This window comes from Centruroides vittatus, unplaced genomic scaffold, assembly GCF_030686945.1.
Source record: "Centruroides vittatus isolate TY-2023 unplaced genomic scaffold, ASM3068694v2 contig_874, whole genome shotgun sequence".
Taxonomy (NCBI): Eukaryota; Metazoa; Arthropoda; class Arachnida; order Scorpiones; family Buthidae; genus Centruroides; species Centruroides vittatus.
In genome coordinates this window covers 72,280-93,289 of record NW_027122566.1, presented here as the reverse complement: position 1 = coordinate 93,289, position 21,010 = coordinate 72,280, and the positions used below count along the sequence as shown (strand labels likewise).

At 29.9% G+C, this 21,010-nt stretch overlaps 1 protein-coding gene across 1 annotated transcript in view; it reads left to right on the top strand.

Moving 5' to 3' along the window:
- The window catches only part of LanB1 (laminin subunit beta-1), an 80,057-nt gene that overhangs the window by 28,789 nt on the left and 30,258 nt on the right, over positions 1 to 21,010 (top strand). The window contains exons 12-15 of the mRNA XM_067279435.1: positions 4,046 to 4,204; positions 9,211 to 9,331; positions 9,775 to 9,902; positions 17,740 to 17,929. Coding sequence (XP_067135536.1) covers positions 4,046 to 4,204; positions 9,211 to 9,331; positions 9,775 to 9,902; positions 17,740 to 17,929 — 598 coding nt within the window. The remainder of the gene's footprint in view (positions 1 to 4,045; positions 4,205 to 9,210; positions 9,332 to 9,774; positions 9,903 to 17,739; positions 17,930 to 21,010) is intronic.

Below are 21,010 nucleotides of genomic sequence, written 5' to 3'. Positions count from 1 at the left end.
ATTTATAAAAATAATTTTTTAGAACAAAATCCTGATGAAAATACAGTAGAGAGTCGAAAATCGGAATCAATTGGGGACTGGGGTGGTTCAGATTAGTCATTTGTTCCGATTACCAATTATGTACGAAAAAATATATTAACCTGTCTGATGTTCAAATTTTTCTCCATTGCGTGTCGCTTCGTGTTGAATTTTTCTCCGTTGCGTGTCGCTTCGTGTTGAATTTTCGTCGATTTTAAGCCTAACGAAAATTTTTATAATAATAATCGAGGCTATCGTATCGTTAAAAATTATTTCTGCATTTTGTACAAACAAAATAAATATATTGAAGAATATAAAAACATGAAAATTATACTTTAGAAGTAAATTTAGTATCAAAAGTGTTTGATTCAGCACGACACAGTCCGACTGAAAATCGTGCCGATTACCGGCGATTCCGATTACCAGGGTTCCAATTAACGACTCTCTACTGTAATCAAGAGAATTATGAAATCTTAATAAAGTTTAATTTTTTTCCAATTCATTTAAATTTGATTTTCTTCTAATTTTCATTTTCATAAAATCCTAAAATTATGTTTAAAAATAATAATATAGTTAATAGGATGACTGACTATAAATTTAAAATACTTTTAATTAATAAAGATAAAATTACTGACTTTCATAATAAAAATGCTTGCTTTATTATTATTATTTATTTTTATAAATATATTATTGTTTTTTCTTTACATTATACATTATAAAAAAGTCTCATTTGTAGATTTTGTTATTATTTTGAATGTATGAAACTTTACAAAAATCATTCAAATGAAAGGTGGTGACACACTAGACATTTTCTAAGCAGAAAAATGCATTTTATGATAAACAAGAAAATTATTTATGAGTAAAAGAGGGCTAAAAGCAAAATTTAACACTGTTCAATTTCTCTGTTTAGCATGTGACACAATCAGAATGATTGTTTGTGTACAATGAAATGCCATATTATTCAAGTAATATGGTAGAAAACAAGATATGACACAGCACAATCAAATTAGAAATATTTCTCGCAAATGTAAGAAAACATCCTGAATTATATGATAAAATTCATAAAAATTATGAGGATTTGGCAATGAAGTATTCTGTATGGAAAGTTCTAAGTTAGTAGCAATATTTGATTTATAACTTTGTGTTTCTAGATGGCATTGTATATTTTATTTGGTTGTCCAATATATCTCTGTTCAAAAGAAGGAAACAGAAAAGTGACTGAAACATATTTTTTGCTGTAAAGCAGCAACTCTATAGGCGTAACATCTTTAGCAGAGAACAGAAGTTGGCAGCTATTTCATATTCTGTTTAGTTTCAGTTTTCTTTGTTGTTATAGGATTCCAAATACAGAAATCAAGATGCACTTTAGTAGGCTAAAAAGTAATTAAAATTCGACATGAATGACATTTATGCAATTACTAATCTTTATTTACAGCAGTCTTTTTGTTTAATTACATTGAAGAACTAAAACATTGTATTTTGGTACTGCACATAGAATTGAATGAATGTGAAATAATATTCTATAAATGTGAAATATTAGATTACAATAAACAAACATTTAGTTTGCAGAATGCATTTGTACGATTGAAAGTTTTATTTTGAATGTATGAGAGTGACTCCAGATTTTTTCAATTGAATGTTTGAAAAATTTATTTAAAATATTGTAAAAAACACTTTAATACATTTTTATACCCATTGATTAATCTTGATAGTTGAAAATATTTTTCTTGTTCTTCCATATTGGAAACACTTCCTCAAGAATCTGTTTCACTTATTTAATAAAAATGCAAATCTAGAAGACAAACAACACATTGATGGCTAATGGAGGTAGAGACCAGGGTCAAGATTGTAAAAACAGAGGGGGCTTAACTAGACATTTGGTTTTGTTTCTGAAGAACAAATACACATATCACAAAAATATTTTCAAAATCTTTTTTCTAACAAAATAGCTATGAACATTGTTGTCCAAACAACCAGACAGTTTTTTAAATATAAAATCCTTATAATTTAGATCTGATTTATTGTATATGTAATAATATTTCCTTACTTCTACAAATGTATCTAAATTGGCATCACGCTTTCTTCTACCCTCTGCCATTTTAAATTTTCCATTGCAATTTAGAATTGACATAATTGTACATGATGTAATGTAACATAATATTTTATTGTCTGTTCACTGGTTGACATAAAACAGAAACACCACATGGTACTGATAAGTTAAATTTTTCTCAACTTTTTGGCCATATTTCAGTTAATGTAAACTGAAAAATTTTGTTGCTTTCAGTTTCATGTCTTCAATTTTGACACTCTTTTTACACTTGTGGAATTACTGCCTAAAAGTTTCTGAGCAGAAAAATAGTCTGGTCCTAACTGAAGACTGCAAAACAGCATTATATTACATAACATGCTAAAACAGAATACAATCTTGCAACAGTTATTGTTTGAAATCTGTTGACTCTATTTGTAAATAGTTTTCAAGACAATAGCATTGTTATATTCATACAAACACTGAAATACAGATATGACTTATAATTTATTAATAGTTCTTGAATGCAGAAAGAACAAAATTTATTGAAATGAATTAGAAAATGTTGACTCTTTGCTTTGAATATGCAGAAATCAATAGTAAATTGAAAAATTGATGAAAAACTTTTAAGAATATTTAAAATGTTTGAGATTTTTCATGGTCTTGATGACAATGGAGAATTGTAAACATTGAATTAAATTACAAGAAGTTATGGAATAAAGCTCTTAAGAGAATGTTGTTTAATTATTATTGAAAAAATGTTTGCATTGTCAAGATTAGTGCTATTTCAATATATATATATATATCATTAATGAGGAGTTATAATTTCAAAAAAATTATATTTAATGGATTCATCAGTATTTACCAATAGAACTGAAGGAATGACATACAGATGTTTTTATTATTATTATTTGATGATAGAAATACAAGGAAGACATTTTATTGGAATGCATTATTACTGGAAATAAATTATAAATGCACTATTGTACTTCAGAAGGAAAACACAAAAATTCAAATTGGTAATAATAATATTCGGGATTGTAAAAGAATAATTTTGGAACATTGTAATGAAGAAAAATGAGAAATGGTTGTTATTATTATTATTATTACATATTTTTGAATAGTTTAAAGTTAACAGTCTTTGCTAAAAACTGTGGTTTGTTTTTCTCTGAGTAAAATAAAAGAATTGTCTGTAGAATTCTCTCACTACATTCTATTTTGTTATTATAACCAAAACAGGAGATGAAATTTGAGATATCATCCTCTGTTTTTATCAGAGAGGACTACTTGTTTTGTCCATAAAAAATTGTACTGAAAGGATATCACTCTCCATCAGATGATAAGTAGGTGGTATGCATATGACTTCAGAATCAGCAACAAGTATCTCAAAGAAACCAGTTATTAATGGAGAAAGTGTGTCAAATATAATGAGACCTGTTAAAGTTTGGCATATATATTTTTTCTTCTTGTTTAGTAAAAATAATTTTTATTTAACTTCTGCAGTTAAATAAAAATAAATAAATATACAAAGAAACTGTATTTCTTTGTATATTTATTTCATTGTGTGAATTTCCAAAATTAGATTAATTGTGATTACAATTTTAAAAAGGTGTAACAAATAATGCTATTTTATCTGCAAATATTTGCATAAATAATTATTAAAATTATTATGATTATATTATAGATTTTTATGCAAATATTTAAAGAATAACAAGTAATAACTACAATCAATTGATAATTACAATTTTTGAATGGATTTCTTTTTAAATGACAAGTCAAGTTTTCATATTTAAAAAAAAAACAACTAAATACTTATTTTTCAAAGAAATTAAAATTAAAATTTAATAAAAATTAAAAAAAATACAACTCGTATTTATTCACGTTAAATAAATAAACTTTGATATATTTGAAAATTGAGAATTAAAAAATAAATGTAAAAAGATTAATAATTAATTTAACAATTCCATAATGATTAATTCATAATAATTTTTTATATTCAAGGATTGTCAAGTATTGGTTCGTGAACCTTACGCAGATAGAGACCCTAGTTGGACAGGACTTGGTTTTATGAGAGTATTTGAAGGTTCTACTCTTGAATTTGATATAACTAATATACCTACGTCTATGGAATATGATATTGTTATTCGATATGAATCGCAGGTGAGATGATAAATATATGTAATAATTTTTTAATATACCACACATATTTTTATATATTGTTATTAATTAATGTTTTGTTAATTAATTATATTCTTTTATCAGTATTTTTTATTTATTTGATTTATGTTGTTTATATTAAAGAAAATATAAGTCAGCAATAGAAATCAATAAGTTTTAATCACATCTTGTTAGCATTTATATATTATTCAAAATAAGCAATTTAACATTATAAAGTGAGTTTTAAATTTATAATATACTTACTGTTTTAAACCTTTGGATTATCTTAAATAACTGATTTTTTTGTTGGATTCAGGATTAAATATATGGTAATTGCTAACTTATTTGATACTATTAAGAGTATATTCTGAGTATATTAACAAATGTGAATGAAAATGACCATGTCAAATAATGAAAATTATACTTTGTATCATTTCTTTTCCTATTGTATATATCATATAGGCATGATATAGTCAATAGATTAACAATTAATGAAGACAAATCAAAAATGCCTTTTCACAGAGGAGGAAAACTTAGGAAGAGAGAGAATTTCTTTTTGTTGGACAAAAAATTGGAAATAGTGTCTCATTTCAAATACTTGGGTATTTATTTTTCCTCTCAAGGTTTGCTTTCTTTTCATCTTGAAAGGGTTTTGTTAGATTCCAAACAAAAAATGTCAAATATAATGAAATTATTAACAAAAATGAAGATGTTTTTTGTCAATAATTATTTTAGACTCTTTGATTCAATACTTAAATTGAGTTCAAGTTATATGTTTCCAATTTGGGATGTTAATTTTGTAGAAAAATTAGAAAAGGCTCAATTATGATTTTTTAAATGGATTTTTCATTTAAACTGTTCAGTTTCTGGATTCTTGATAAGATGCAAATTAAGTATGTAAAGTACTAATCGAATCCGAATAACTAAAGTACTATTGAAAGACGATCACTAACTTACCAACCGTCGACCCAACGGGTTCGCGTAAAAAAAAGTTATGCCAGGCCTGGATTTTCGCGGGCTCCAGAAATTATAACTATAATTAGTCAACCAATACTAAAGACAAAATCAAGTTTTAATATGAACTAATAAGACTGTACAAATCAGTAATTCCCAAAACAATTTATTTTATAAAGGACACTTATTTCGAACCAACAAACAAGATAACTTATCAATTACTATCTAAAACTAGCTCCCTGAGACTTCCGACAAAAATCAAAATTCAACTTATAACTATGTACAGTTTAAACTTAGAATCTATGACTATGCGTCACCTCAGCTATAAGAATCTTCTATCTAATTCCTCCAAGTCGAAAAACTTTCTTATTCTTTTGTTTCAATCTGGAAATCACCTGCTCGAACCTCGCTTTCGACTTCCTAGGTAGCACACCTCGCTCTCAATCAATTGGAAACTCACCTCGCTCTCTTGTCGGAACTTGCTCGTTTTATAGTTGTGAGGTGATGTTACAATCGTTCTGAAACCACCCTCTCATTTACATACTTAGATGCTAACAATGGTTTACATTTTTACCTGGTCAGCGTATTTCGACAATCGACTAACGACTTTTACATTACTTCCACTTAATTACTTTTTACACAATTGAGATGTCTATTTTTAAGTCGTTTAGTAACTCCTGATTCTAAGTGTGTGTGTGGGGGGACCCCCCCGTTTTCTCAAGTTGGAACGTCCGTATGAACTTCCGATTAAGGGCGTGCAATGGTGCATTAGTTTTTTTTTTTCTATGGTGCTTCGTCGGTTTGGTGAGTTGGTGCTTTAAATCTTTGTTTGTTCCAGAGGGTGAGTGGGGAACTTTCGCCCTAACTAAACATAAGCCCCAAAATAAAAATATACATAACGAAAACAAAAAATAGAAAATAAAAATACAGCTCGGACTCAGTTCCTTACAGGTAGACCACCTTTGGCAGTTGATCTTTATATGAACGTCTTTCAATTTTGGTTTAAAATTCTTGATTTGCCTGAATGTGACTTTAGAAAATTAGTTTACAACAAATTGATGGCAGTATAGCAATCATCTTTTGTTGATTTATGGCCAAATGTTATTAAAAATTGGTTGGAGGAACTGGGTTTTTCATATGCTTATCAATCTCAAGTATTAGATGACCACATTTTTTTCTGCTGAATTATTACAAGCACTAAGTGATAAATATTAGCTGCAAGATAGAATGTACAGTACATTAGTCAGAAATATAATTGGTTGGATACTTCATTGTTTTTACATGTAATTATTTATTGTCAGATCTAAATTACAGGATTAAATCTTCAATAATACAGCTTTGACTTATATTCTATTTTCTTTAATGGCAGAAGAATAAATATTATGGAAAACACTACATGTTCCTTTTGTGATTTGGTTGATGAGGATATTAAGAATCATATATTTATTTCTTGTGAACCATTAGAACATTTAAAGGAATCTTTGTTAGGATATGAATTTAATTTTTATTCTTTGCTTAATGATAATATAAGTCTCATAACATTGTTCAAGGTATATAAACTTTTTCAAGATTCACTAAATCTATTACAGCATAATACAAACTACAACTAATTTTGTTTAATGACTGTATAATAATTAAGTCTACTTTATGTATATGTATTTGTTGTGTTTTGATATTGTGAGATAAGCAGAGGGTCAGGGGTTAATCCTCACTGACCACTTATACTGCACGGTTGGCGAAACCCGATCTCCTTGCCGGTTGGATGGCTTAGGAGGGCAAAAACAAGTGGGAAGATGCATCGGTAAGTGGACAGGTGTCCTTAAATTGACAGAAGACAATTGAACAGAAGGTCTTAACAAATAAAATATTTATTGGTTAACTAGATTAACAACAAAATTGGTTACAACTACTAGATTACATGCGATTCATTACAGATACAGATTACATTAAAGGCACTACTAGATTAAATGCGGTTAACATAGGATTAAATGCAATGCTTTACACGTTCAAAATGGGATGGCTATGAGCTAAACCTAATGCCATTGCTAGGGAGAGAGAGTTCACAGAATTCTAACAAAATACCTCTATGTGAGATCAGATGGTATGGCTGAAGTATGGCGGTTGCTGACGGTATGGAAGATCTGCCGTTGAATGTCTACTCTGACAGGAATCAAGTCCAAAGCATGGAGATTGACTGGCACAAGTAAAATCATAACTTCCATGTGCTGATGCATGCCAAGTTTCTGGCTGCATGAGCTTTTATAGCATTAACGTGGGAAAGCAGTTTGTTGTTGACGATGACTTGCAGTTCTTGACAGCTAAGTGTCAACTTTCCCACCTAACTGTTTATAATTGAAGGAGGCTGTTTACAATAATTTCCGATTGAAAAAAAAAATAAAAATGAACGTTTCTTTTCATTTTACAAAATTTTCCTGCCAAATCTGCAGTCTCACACCATGCTGTTATTAATTATTTTTAATTATTAATAATACAGTGAAAACTGCTTAGGTGACCACCTGCATTTGACGGGTACCTGTAAAAATGGACAAAAATTTCTGGCACGGAATAGTTTATACATAGAGTTTTCGTATAAGTTACCTGTATTAAATGACCACCTGTGTAACACGACCACAGGCATCAATTTTTGGTCCAAAACAACATACAACAACTGTAATAAGCGACCACTTCCGCAAATATATCTGGTCTAAACTATTGTTTGAACCCATCTCAATGTTTCCCCTCCTAATATAATGAATTAGTCTAAACTCTTGTTCGAACCCACCTCGGGCACTTCTCCCACCCTTGAAATTAGGTGCAGGTGTTAATGAATTAGTCTAGCTACAAAGGAAATTCATTTCAGTTTGTTCGAAATTGTCCAAAAAACAAAAGAAATGCAAAGAGCTGCCATTAAAAAATTGGGTTAAAGTTATCAGAGAAAGTGAAAATGGTTTATCATGATGGCAATTAGCCGCAAAGTTTAACTGTGGGATATAAAATTTATTTTACTTTAGACCTAGTATTTTCTTTAGGGGTATAAAATATTGTACATAATACAATTAATCGGCTGATCTCATCATTTGGTAAAATTTATTTTATTTATTTTTTTATGCTCATATACAGTACATGTGCAATAAATAGTTTCTGCATCAACTTACTTTATTTCCATGATATTTTTAGAAAAATAATATCCAAGTAATTTTCACATGCAAAATATTCAAAACACAATAAATACATTAATGCAAAACTCAGTTGTACAGGCAACTGGACAATCGTGGAATCAAAAAAGGAAGGTTAATATAAGATTAAACTAACAAAAACCAAAACTGAAGTGGTGGAGAGATATGACATGCTTCCATATCGATGACGTAATACACATAATTGAGGGGCAAACGAAAAAAACTAAGTTGAATTAATTAAGTTGGAAAAAACAAAGTGTGCATTATAATTGAGAAAATGCGAGTATTGTATTAATCTTTAAAAAATTGGTATTAAATCTGTCTTATAAAAACATGACGACTCCTGTAAATCAAGTTATCTGATAAAAATAAAATACAATACCAATATAGTTCTATTGTTGAAAAAATTTGGTTATTTTTGCTCGCCTCAAGTTTTGCTTGGTAGAAATGGCTAAAAAGTGCACAAAATATGTCTGGAAATATGGTATTGCAGCAGCACCTGTATTGGACGATCACCTGTCTAAAAGACCACTTTTTGAAGGAACTGTGGATGGTTTCCATAGACAGGTTTTAATGTATATGTAAATGATACTTATTCTGGTATGTGTACCTATTATCTTGTTTTCTTTTTCTCCCCCTTGTAAAGATGCAAATCAAATCAATAAAGGTTACTATTATTATTTTATGTAATGTAACATTTTTATTTATTGATCTAGATGCTTAAGATTGAGAGTTTCAGATTTCTATGTTTTTTTTAAATCTGTTATGATTGATTAATTTTTTGTTTGTTTTATATTTAATATTTTCTATTTTTTCTTTTGACTTTGAATGAACATTTGAACTTTTATTAAATAATTTTAAATTTTATGTACTATTTAGGTTAGAACACACTGGCAGGATGCAAGAGTGACATTAGAACGTCCGGGACCAATAGATCCTACTGGACCATGTGCTAACACTATTCCGCAAGATGACAAAAAAGTAGTCTCTCTTCCTCATGGTAAATATAAAATATGGCTTTAGACCATTTTTTGTAGAGAAAATATCAAACATTTAAATTATACTTCAAACCTTATTCTAAGGCTGAAAGAGATTTTTAATGGTACTTTGTTTTTTCTAAATGATTTAAATTTTGAAAAATCATGCTATTGATCATTTTAATTTATTTCACTTGTTTATTATTAACAATTTGAACATGTTTGATGATATGAAAACTTCTGATATTTTTAATATTTCCTTTTGACTATAATTTTGAAAATATAAGGGTTTTATACATGAAATCAGAAGAAATGTTTCTCTAATAATACAGGAAATTATTAAGAAAATAGTAGTAAAAAATGTTTGTATTTATGTACACGTACACATTTAGTTGATGTACAGTATATTATATTGATTTATTATAGTGATGATTTGAGTAATTTAATTAAAAATGAATACTTTCAGATGAACGTTATGTAGTAGTTTATCCTCCAACTTGCCTAGAGAATGGAAAGAATTATAAACTTATAATAGATTTTAAACATTATGACAGAGAGGTTGACACCCCTTCTGCTTCAGTCCTAATAGATTCTGTAAGTATTTACAATAGGATAGATTAAATAGGATACAATCGTATAGATTTAATTAATTTATTTATTTGACTTAGTAATTAAATTTTTTTCAGTTTTATAAATAATCATTTAATTAAAAAACCATTAATTATTGAAATGTATTAATTATTCATATTAATTTGAATAATTAATACATTTCTTAAAATAGTTCTCTGAAGAAACTACTTGCTTTATATTTTTATGCATATATTACTTAATATTAAATGATATTTATAATGATTTGATATTATAAGAAATGATTTTAGTACACTGAAAATATAATTAATATAATTCAGTGTCTCTTAATGAGCAAATATTTTCAACTCATTTGCTCTTGTAAAGTCAAGTAATTTACTTCTGAGATGCAATTAACATTTAAATTATGTTATTATTTTTTATATTTAATTTTTATGATTTGTAAAAGTTGATTCTGTAGACTAGTTTTTAGTTAATTTTTCTACTTTCTAATTAGTAAATTATAAAAGCAATAATTAGTAATTTTTATTATATATTAATATTTATTACTAAACAGAATTATATAGAATTTTGTTAAAATTGAAAAAAATTTTTTTTGGTTATTTAAGATAAAATACAGTAGATATTTAAGTAAATTTTTAATCATAAGATACATTTATATTATTTAACTAAATCTGATGTATTGGACATAAAAATATAAATAAGCCATAAAGCTTTTTATTTCAGATTGTGTAAGATTTTGGCATCGAGAATCTAACAAGATTCTGACATTGAGAACAAAAATCAAAATATTTTTAATTATAAATTTTTATTTCTCAATGAAACAAAGTTTAAAGATGAAGCTGCTGTGTTCAGGAAATCAGAATTTTTATTTATTTAGTAACGTCTTTGGTTTATATTTATTGCAAGCTGAAAATGAATATAGAATGGCCAAATTTGCTACTAAATAAAGAATAATTTTGATTTCCTAAAACTTAGCAGCTTGGTCTTTTTAATGTGACCAAGTTTCATACATTTTAATGAAAGAAAAAAGAAACAAAATTTCACAGTGTTAAATCCAAAAACTTTAAAAAGTACATTTCTTTTTAAATTTTAGATTTAGATTAATTTTAATTCAATCTTCAGAACTACAAAATAACAGAGCTTCAGTCTGAAATAAAATCAGTGCATATTTATACTCTATTCAGAACCTTTAAAAAATTTTTTTTATTGATGTTTAGAATATTTTAGAAAATACTTCTTACAAACAGAATATTCAAAGATATATATAACTTTTCCTAAATGTAACAATAATAAAAATTTGCATATTTTTTTGTTATTACACTTTCTCACATTTCAATAACAAATTCAAAAAAATTAACTTACAGCAAAATAGAAATGTTTTTATTTTGTTGCAATATGTCAGTATTTATTATTTGTTTCATTTGGATTCAGAAGGCATTTATATATACGGAAGAACGTTTCATTACATTTTACACACTGATGATCTGGTTTTATTGGCCCTAACCAAAGTTACCCTACAACATAAGCTTAATAAAATTAATGACTATTTGAACTCCATATTCTTATCGATTAACATTGCTAAATCAAAAATAATTATTTTCAGAAACAACATTAAATTTGCAAACCAAGAGAAATCTTTCTACATAAATGATCAACCTTTAGAATTGGTCAATAATATAAAATACTTAGGTACAATTTTCAACTGGAATGGTAAATTCCAGATGCATTTGAAATACCTCAATATAAAAATCAATCAACTAATTAATAATACTCTCTATTTAGGTGTTAGTTTAAAAATCACAAACTTAAAACTTCATATGAGAATGTTTAACTTAATAATAATGTCAGCTCTTTTTATATGACAGTTCGATTGGGCCATTGATCTATTCTATGACTTGGAAAAATTCCATATTATATATTTACATAAACTATTTAAACTCAAATGTACTGTTCCAGGAAATGTGATATGCTCAGAAACTAACAGATGTCAACTTTTCCCCTTCTTTATGAAAAAGATTAATTAAATTTTACTACCGTTTATTAAACTCAAAAGATGATAATATTAAATTTTTATTTCACGTTATGAATACTCAAATGAAAAACGATAATGTCAACAAAACAACATGGTGCTATAAATTTAATAAAGTTTTTAGTCATTTGGAGTATCTAGTTCTTTATTTGACAACTCAATTGACAATTGGAAAAATGCCTATACTATGATGATGGACTCTGCGTTTTCGCATTCGATGATTAGTGACCAAAATGCTATACTTAACGCAACATATTGCCCTTGGTATTTGCATATTTTAAGCCTTCCTACACAATTGAACATTATTACAATGAATACAACTTTAAATATTAAACATACTTTACTTCAACTGAGACTTACTTAACCAATACGCCTTAATTGCAAACAATACATTTATTGACTTTTCAAGATCCTGTTATTGATGTAATTCCAACACTTTCTCTGAACTTCATCTTCTCAGAGACTACTGCTTTGAAAACTATTAACAAAAATTTCAGATTTCAGATATAATTTCTACAAATATTGACTTAAATTATAGATCCAATTTGGGCAATTTATCAAAAACGAATATGTATAAAATTGCTAATTTTTTTACTCAAATTATTAATGATTTGAATGACTATTATACAAAATGACTATATGTTGAAGTTATTAATTATTAATATTGTGAGATAAGCCGAGGGTCAAGGGGCAATACCAGGTGACCACTTACTTGGCACTAAATCGATAAGATTTGACCTCAATGTTCTAGGATGGCTTATAAACTATATTTGGGATCGAAGATCGCGGAACCTCGATCATATTAGGATGCTGACACCAGTTAAACTGTTATTTCTAATTGTAGTTTAACTCACAATTTATAAATTTTTATCATTAAAAGGAGGGCTAATTAACTGACGAGTGGGGAGACACATGAATAAGAGATAGGAATCCATGATGCACTAAGTCGACAACAACTAAGTGAACAAGTAAACAACAAAATTTTAATGACAAAAAGAAAAAGAAATAAATAAAATAACTAAATATTCCATCTAACTAGAGAGCGTTAACAATATAATAATCCCTAATATGGGAGATAAGAGAGAGAGTTTACAGACGATATTATATTACCTCTGTAATAACTTCACTTATGCAAATTAATTTCTTTGGGCGGAAGTTTCCATCCCAGGGAGTATGGCACGCAAGTTCATAATAAAAGGATACTGGACAATGTGTTGTGCGTGGAGTTTGGCACATATCCTGTATTTATATTATTTTTCTCCTCTAATAGAAGAATTAAGAATTAAGATCATCTGACTGGGTGATGTGAGTCTTTTTGGTTTAGTCAGCCCTTTAGTCATGGTAGATGAAGGTCTCTCTCAGGAATTGACTGTCAACACAGGAAACATTTGTTCCTTGTTCTCTTTGATGTGTAGCTTTGATAAAAATTTCAAATTATTATATTTAATTCTAAAAGATTTTCTATTAATTTTCTAAAATATTTTATCTAAAAAAATTCAGAATCTCACAATATCTATATAATTAGTTTAATGATTTTTACTTATTGTTTTTTGTACTTTAATCAACTCCCCCTGTAACAAGGTCTCCTTATTATGAATAAAGATTATAATAATAATAATAAATCATTATTATTATTAATCTTAATAAACAAAACTAATAAACAAATACTAATAACTAATAAACATAATACAAAATACATAATAATTAATACAAAAACAAATAAACAAATATAAACAAATAATAATAATAATAATAATAATAATTACTCTCCCATGGTCACCACCTGGTCGTGGTGGGAGAGCCCAGTAATTTTACTGATCCATAGGGCAATGCAGGCTGGAGCATAAGCTCCTGGTAGGGACACCCATGCCAGTAAGGTCTATGGGGAGAAATGAAGCTAAGAGTGACCACACCCACATTCTGTGGAGATATTCATCATGGTAATAACTAGATCAAAGTGTGATACCGGCTCGGACGTCGCCCGGGTTAACAAGGTCCGCGTTCGTGGGTTAGGCAGAGGCTCACGTTCGAAAAATAGGTCACAGTCTCCCTCGGTTACCGGTGGCGAAAGCAGCACCAACCCAAGCATGGCGACTGCAATGCCCTCAACAGATGTAAGGAACCAACCCAGCCTTGGTGTTTCTGTGGCAATGCATCCACAGACCACAAAGGCTGGAAAACCACGCCAACGGATGAAATGGACAGTAGAAATGAACGAGTTTATCATCCGTACTTATTACACCATCACAAAACTCGAAACAAACATGACAGCATACAGACAACAACTACACCATAGATTCACACAACAGTATCCTCATCTCACTGTCACCGAACAAAGGGTTGTTGATCAAAAAAGAACAATTATACACAACAACCTTATTCCACAAACAACACTTGAACTTATCAAACAACAGGTTGCTGATCAAATACATCAACAGACAGAAACATCTAACATTAATGAAGATCATGTAACCTGTCAGGATAATCCAGCAACAAGCATTGATAATAACACACATACAACAATTACCACTAATGATACTACAGACACTTCCTCATCCATCACTGATAACATAGACTTGGATTTAGTTAATACGCTCTCACTTATATTTCAGGAAACACTCACTAAATATACAGGTACAGATCCCACACAACGACCACGAATACCAAAAATCAACACGTCAAAGGAAGTAGGAAAAACACTAAATTATGTAAACACTCACTTACTACCACACTACATTCATTCAATTTCTACACTCGCAGACATTCATACATTAGTTTATGCTGGAGCAGTCACAGTAGTGACACACCATGGACTGAAAGTACAATCACAGACAAATACACAGAAAACACAATTCTATCACAAGTCTGCCTGGCAGAGAAGAATAGAAACACAAATAAATGACATTAGACAGCAATTAGGCAGGCTGACACAATGCACTAAAAACAACATAACACCCAAATTAAGGAAACAGCTCAAAAACATTTTCAAGAAAATAAAAACACACACAAAACATGAACATCACAACACACGCATTACAGAATACATTGATACACTAAAACAAAAACTTGCTGCCAAAGCACGTAGACTCAAACGATACAAAACATGTACACTACGAAAACAACAAAATAAATTATTTACAAACAATGAAAAACTCTTTTACAGACAAATTAATAACAAAGCAAACACTGATACACAGCACAGTGGCACACCAACAGAAGAAGAACTCACAACATATTGGTCTTCTCTTTGGTCCAGTGCTGTCACGCACAATGCTGATGCAGGCTGGATCGAGGAGGAGAACAGAAACTTGCACAACATACCAACTATGCCCTGTGTTGAAATAAACATACATGATTTCCAATACACTGTTAACAGAACACACAACTGGAAGACACCTGGTGTAGACAACATTCACAATTTCTGGTACAAAAAGTTTACATCACTGCACCAGGAACTAGCTAAACACCTAACACACATCATCATCAATCCACAAGACATGCCAAATTTTCTTACTCAGGGCATCACCTACATGAAACCTAAAAACAACAATACCACAGACCCCACACAATACAGACCAATTACATGTCTTCCAACACTCTACAAATTATTGACATCCTGTATTGCAAACAAAATATACAAACATGTTGAAGAACACGACATTCTAACAGAACAACAAAAAGGTTGTCGTAGAAACCACAGGGGATGCAAAGAACAGTTACTCATAGATTCAGTCATTCTACGGCAAGCACACAGACAACACAGAAACATACACATGGCATATATAGACTACAGAAAAGCATTCGACAGTGTTCCACACAGTTGGCTGCTACATATTCTACACATGTACAAAATACATCCATCACTCATTGCATTCTTTCAAAACACTATGCAGCACTGGAGAACAACACTACATCTCAGGGTTAGTAACACTTCCATACAAACAAACCAAATTTTTATTAGGCGAGGAATTTTTCAAGGAGATTCCTTGAGTCCTCTCTGGTTCTGCTTAGCCCTGAACCCATTATCCAACATGTTAAACAACACGCAATATGGTTACAATATCAGACACGAAAAAACAACACAGTATACACTGTCACATCTCATGTACATGGATGACATAAAACTTTATGCATCCACACAAAAACAACTTCATCAACTCCTACAAATCACACATTCATACACCAAGGACATACAAATGGAATTTGGCCTAGATAAATGCAAAACACTTCACATAGAAAAAGGAATCCTGAAGAAAGAAGATTTTGCACTTGGAAATGGAGACGTTATTGAATCCATGAAAGAGGGCGAGTTCTACAAGTATTTAGGATTCCAACAGGCCAAACTAACAGAACATACACAAATAAAGCAAAGATTAATTAAAGAATACCAAAGTAGGTTAAATGCTATTCTCAGAACACAATTAAATGCAAAACACACAGTTAAAGCAATAAACACATATGTCATCCCAGTACTCACATATTCTTTTGGAGTTATACATTGGACTCACACTGATCTTGAGCAACTCCAAAGGAAAACAAGAACAACACTTACTAAGCATAAACAACATCATCCTAAATCCGCCACAGAAAGATTAACCCTTCCACGTAAAGATGGCGGACGTGGCCTGATTGACATAGTTAACCTTCACTACAAACAAATACAGTCACTGCGAGAGTTTTTCTACAAAAAACAAGAAACATCACAATTACATAAAGCAGTAACTCTAGCAGACTCGAATAACACACCATTAAACTTACACTCACATCATATGGACACAACACAACATATAAAAAGCATAGACACCATTAAGCAATCGTGGGCTCGAAAGGCACTCCATGGCAGGCATCCTTACGATCTGGCCCAGGATTTTGTTGACAAAACTGCGTCAAACAGCTGGTTAGCTCGGGGATGCCTCTTTGGGGAGACGGAAGGATTCATGATTGCCATACAGGATCAGGTCATAAATACTAAAAACTACAGAAAACACATACTCAAAGATGCAACACTCACAAATGACACATGCAGAAAATGTCACATCATGCCAGAAACTATACAACACATCACCTCTGGTTGCAAGCTCTTGGCACAGACAGATTATTTACACAGACATAATCAAGTAGCAAATATAATACACCAAGAGCTTGCAAAGAAACACAAATTAGTAGACATCCACAAACCATACTACAAATACATTCCACAGACAGTATTGGAAAACAACACGCACAAAATGTACTACGACAGAGCCATAATCACAGATAAAACAATTTACCACAACAGACCAGACATCACACTCATTGACAAACACAATAAAATCACATACATTATAGACATATCCATTCCAAACACTCACAATATACAAAACGCATGCACTGAAAAAATTAGCAAGTACACAGAACTCGCCCAGGAAATAAGGCATCTGTGGAGGATGGATAAGGTGCTTATTGTACCTGTTGTTCTCTCCTCTACAGGTGTCATACCACACACACTACACAAAAGCCTGGGCACATTACAATTGAATAGAAACACATACATCACACTACAGAAGGCCACTATATTGAATACATGTCATATTGTGAGAAAATTCCTGAATACAGACACACACACTGATACACTTCTTTAATTTCTGTTTTGGTTACTATGCCTTGACTTTGGTCCGGCATAGTACACAGCCACTGGTGTTAACCGAGTATATCTCACTTAACCCAACAAAATAATAATTATTATTATTATTTGTTTCATTTGTAAATTATAAATTATGTAGAAAACAAATTTTGAAAGAGTAATTTAATTGGTAATTATAACACATATAGGTTGTTCTTATACCACGAGCAGACAGTATACCATTTTTTCAAGGGACGCCAATAAATGATTATAGAAGACAGGAATATGAACGTTTGCGTTGTGGTTCAGCATATTATAATGTTCTTCGACCAGTTCCACATGACGTTTGCAAAAAATACTTGTATAGCATTGGATTTTATGTTTATGGTGAAGCATATGGTAAATAATGTTTTTTTTTATATATTTATGTTTTGTAAATAATATTTTAAAATGTTTATTTACAGTTTTTTTCCAAACTGTGCAGTGTAATTTGATCAATTTGTTATTTGTGAGAAAAATTTTTGACAAAATTGATAAATATTTTTATTTATTTATTTTATAATAATAATATTATAACAGGAAAATAAAAACATTATTATATTTTTAAATAAATTCATTGATATTTAGATTATACATAAAAATTTTACTGATTATGATATATTTTATTAATGCACATTTTATAATTATGAATTATCCTAATTTATTATACTTTTTGGTCTCTATTTTTTTCTGATTGCATTTACAATTTCTGAAATTTAGAAATAAAAGTATCAAACTTATTTTACATAAAAATATAATGACATTTTTAATTTACAAGAACAATTTTATCATAAATAAATTAACTAACTATTAATGTAGAAATTAATATAATTAATGTTTTCTTCCTAAAATTATGAATAATAATAACAAAATAAAACCACTTCTTGGATAATCACTGGGAAGGATACTCAACACACAAGAACCTTTTTATATCTCAGTAAGAACAAATTTGGTTAAAACTAACATCTTCAACCATATTCTGGTCTTTCTCAGGCTTTTGACCAGTATTGTTTGAATATGGAACAAGTCGAACAACATGTTTAAAATTATTTTACCCGTGCTTTACTGCTATGTTTTCAATGCACTTCAATTCTGCCAGAATTGAAGTGCATTGAAAGCATAGCAGTAAAGCACGGATACAGTAGAGGCATGATACATAACTTATCACGCACATATACCAACCTGCTAACTGCGCGCCATACTCACAACGCACAGGTAAAGCTCAACGACACGCATAATCACAGCATAAACCTACCACGCACGGTGATGCGATACAACCAACACTTAAGCTCTATCTATAAAGAGATTGCTACCCATAAAGGAACAAAGATTGCCTATAAGAGGTCTAGCACAGTATATGGGCTATTGTGCAACAACAAAGACAGGACTGAGGAAAGTCGGGCACCAGGTGTCTATATGGTTCCTCTCAGAGACCACAGAGTCCGGTGTAATCTAGTATATATCAGATCCACAAAGTGCTCACTAAACAAAAGGATGCAGGAACATGCTTATGATATCGCCAACCAAAGGCATACCACCATCCTAGCCACCTACACCACAGACCCTGAAATACAAGCCGACCTCCATAAGGCCAAATTGGTAAAAAGGTCAGGTCGAGCATATTTGTAACCTGGAAGCATTAGAAATATACAAAGCCAGCCTGGCTGGCAGCTGTATTAATGCAAAGAATGCTGCTAATATTTCGTCTGCATGGAGATGGTGCTATGAAAAAGAACGAGAGCAACACTAGCATGTAGTTACCATTTATACACCATTAATTACATTTTATTATTTATTTGTGATGATGTGGTGATATTTTTGTCACTATTGTAGTGCATACGGCCAAAAATTATTTTCTAACTTTTAAATATTTTGAAATATAAAATAATTTTAAACGTGTTGTTTGACTCGTTCCATATTCAAACAGTACTGGTCAAAAGCCTGAGGAAGACCATGAGTATGGTCGAAAACAGTTTTAACTAAATTTGTTCTTACTGGGATATAAAAAGGTTCTTGTGTGTTAATAACAACAACCAATTTCATATTTTAATATGACTAGTTTAGTTTAAAATTTAGAATTTTCAAAGGTATGATCTTAATTGATAAGAAAAAAATAATAATCCCATTTTTGATTTTCAATTTTGATTAGATCAAATTATTTGAAAAATTTTGAAAATTTTTCAAATAATTTGATCTAATCTTACTTCATTTAGTTCTCATTATATACTCAATTTTTTTCATAACATTTCAAGCAAATTTTTAGAAAACTGAATAAAAATTTCAAAATTTAAATCTTTTTAATTTTAAAAGTTTCCTAACCAATACCGATTTCACATTGTGATTAAAAGATTTACTGATTGTGATTTCATATTTGATATAATTGCATCTAAAGAAAGATTGATGATAGTAATGTTTCCTGTTAGTGAAAATGTATAATGGAAGCTTTAAAAACTTTAATTTTCATTATGACATTTTTCAGCTTTATTTACTCTTAAAAGACAAAAGGCTACATTGTTAACCAACTAATCTTTCAGATTAGTATTATAACATAAAGAATACAGCTTGTTAGACCAATCTGATCAAATAATTTGAATAAATATTAAGAGCTGTAATATCTCTCATCGGATATCTTGTATAATGAGAGTGAAATTTCAAGTAATTATTCTTTGTTTTAGTGATTATTCACTAAAACAGAGGATAAAATAGAGGATTCTCTTAAACATGCATTATTTGAATGCTTTTATTCACTTTAATCTAATTTATATGATTTTATTTTTAAAATAATAATAATTTTACTTTAATAAAAAGTTTTGCACATTAATTATTTTTATTTTTTAAATAATTAGACAATTAATAAAAATGAATAACAAACCTACTGGAACTGGTATAATAAAGAGAAAACAACACCTTTCTTAAATTCCAGCAAAAGTTTAACTATATAAAAACGTTTTCAACTGATTTCATCAGTCTTCTTCAGTTACTCGAACAAAAAAACAAAAAGAACGAACCAAATTCAAATTTACAAAATCACGAGAATGGAAAGAATTCTCGTGATTGCGCAGACTATGCAAAAACGATGTACCGATAAACGGTAAAAAATGCAAATTCTTGACAAAAAATGCAGATTCTTGACAAACTATATATAATATCACAATCTTACGTTATCCAATGAACGATTTCCAAGCAGACGATAGCCCATCTGCGTCCCTGTGGTTGATGCAATGGGATGTTAATTGTGCCCTATATATTTCTAATTTCTCCAAATGTCTAACGGCCTGTTTAGATCTAGTGGCTTTTATGATGGAAGCACTATCCCAGTGTACCGTGATCTCCTGTTGCTTAGCAAATGCTGCTAGGACTGTGCTGTCAACTGTCCTCTTAACTGATTGCTTATGCTCTTTTATTCTTTGCTGTAAACCACGCAAGGTGGCCCCAATGTAC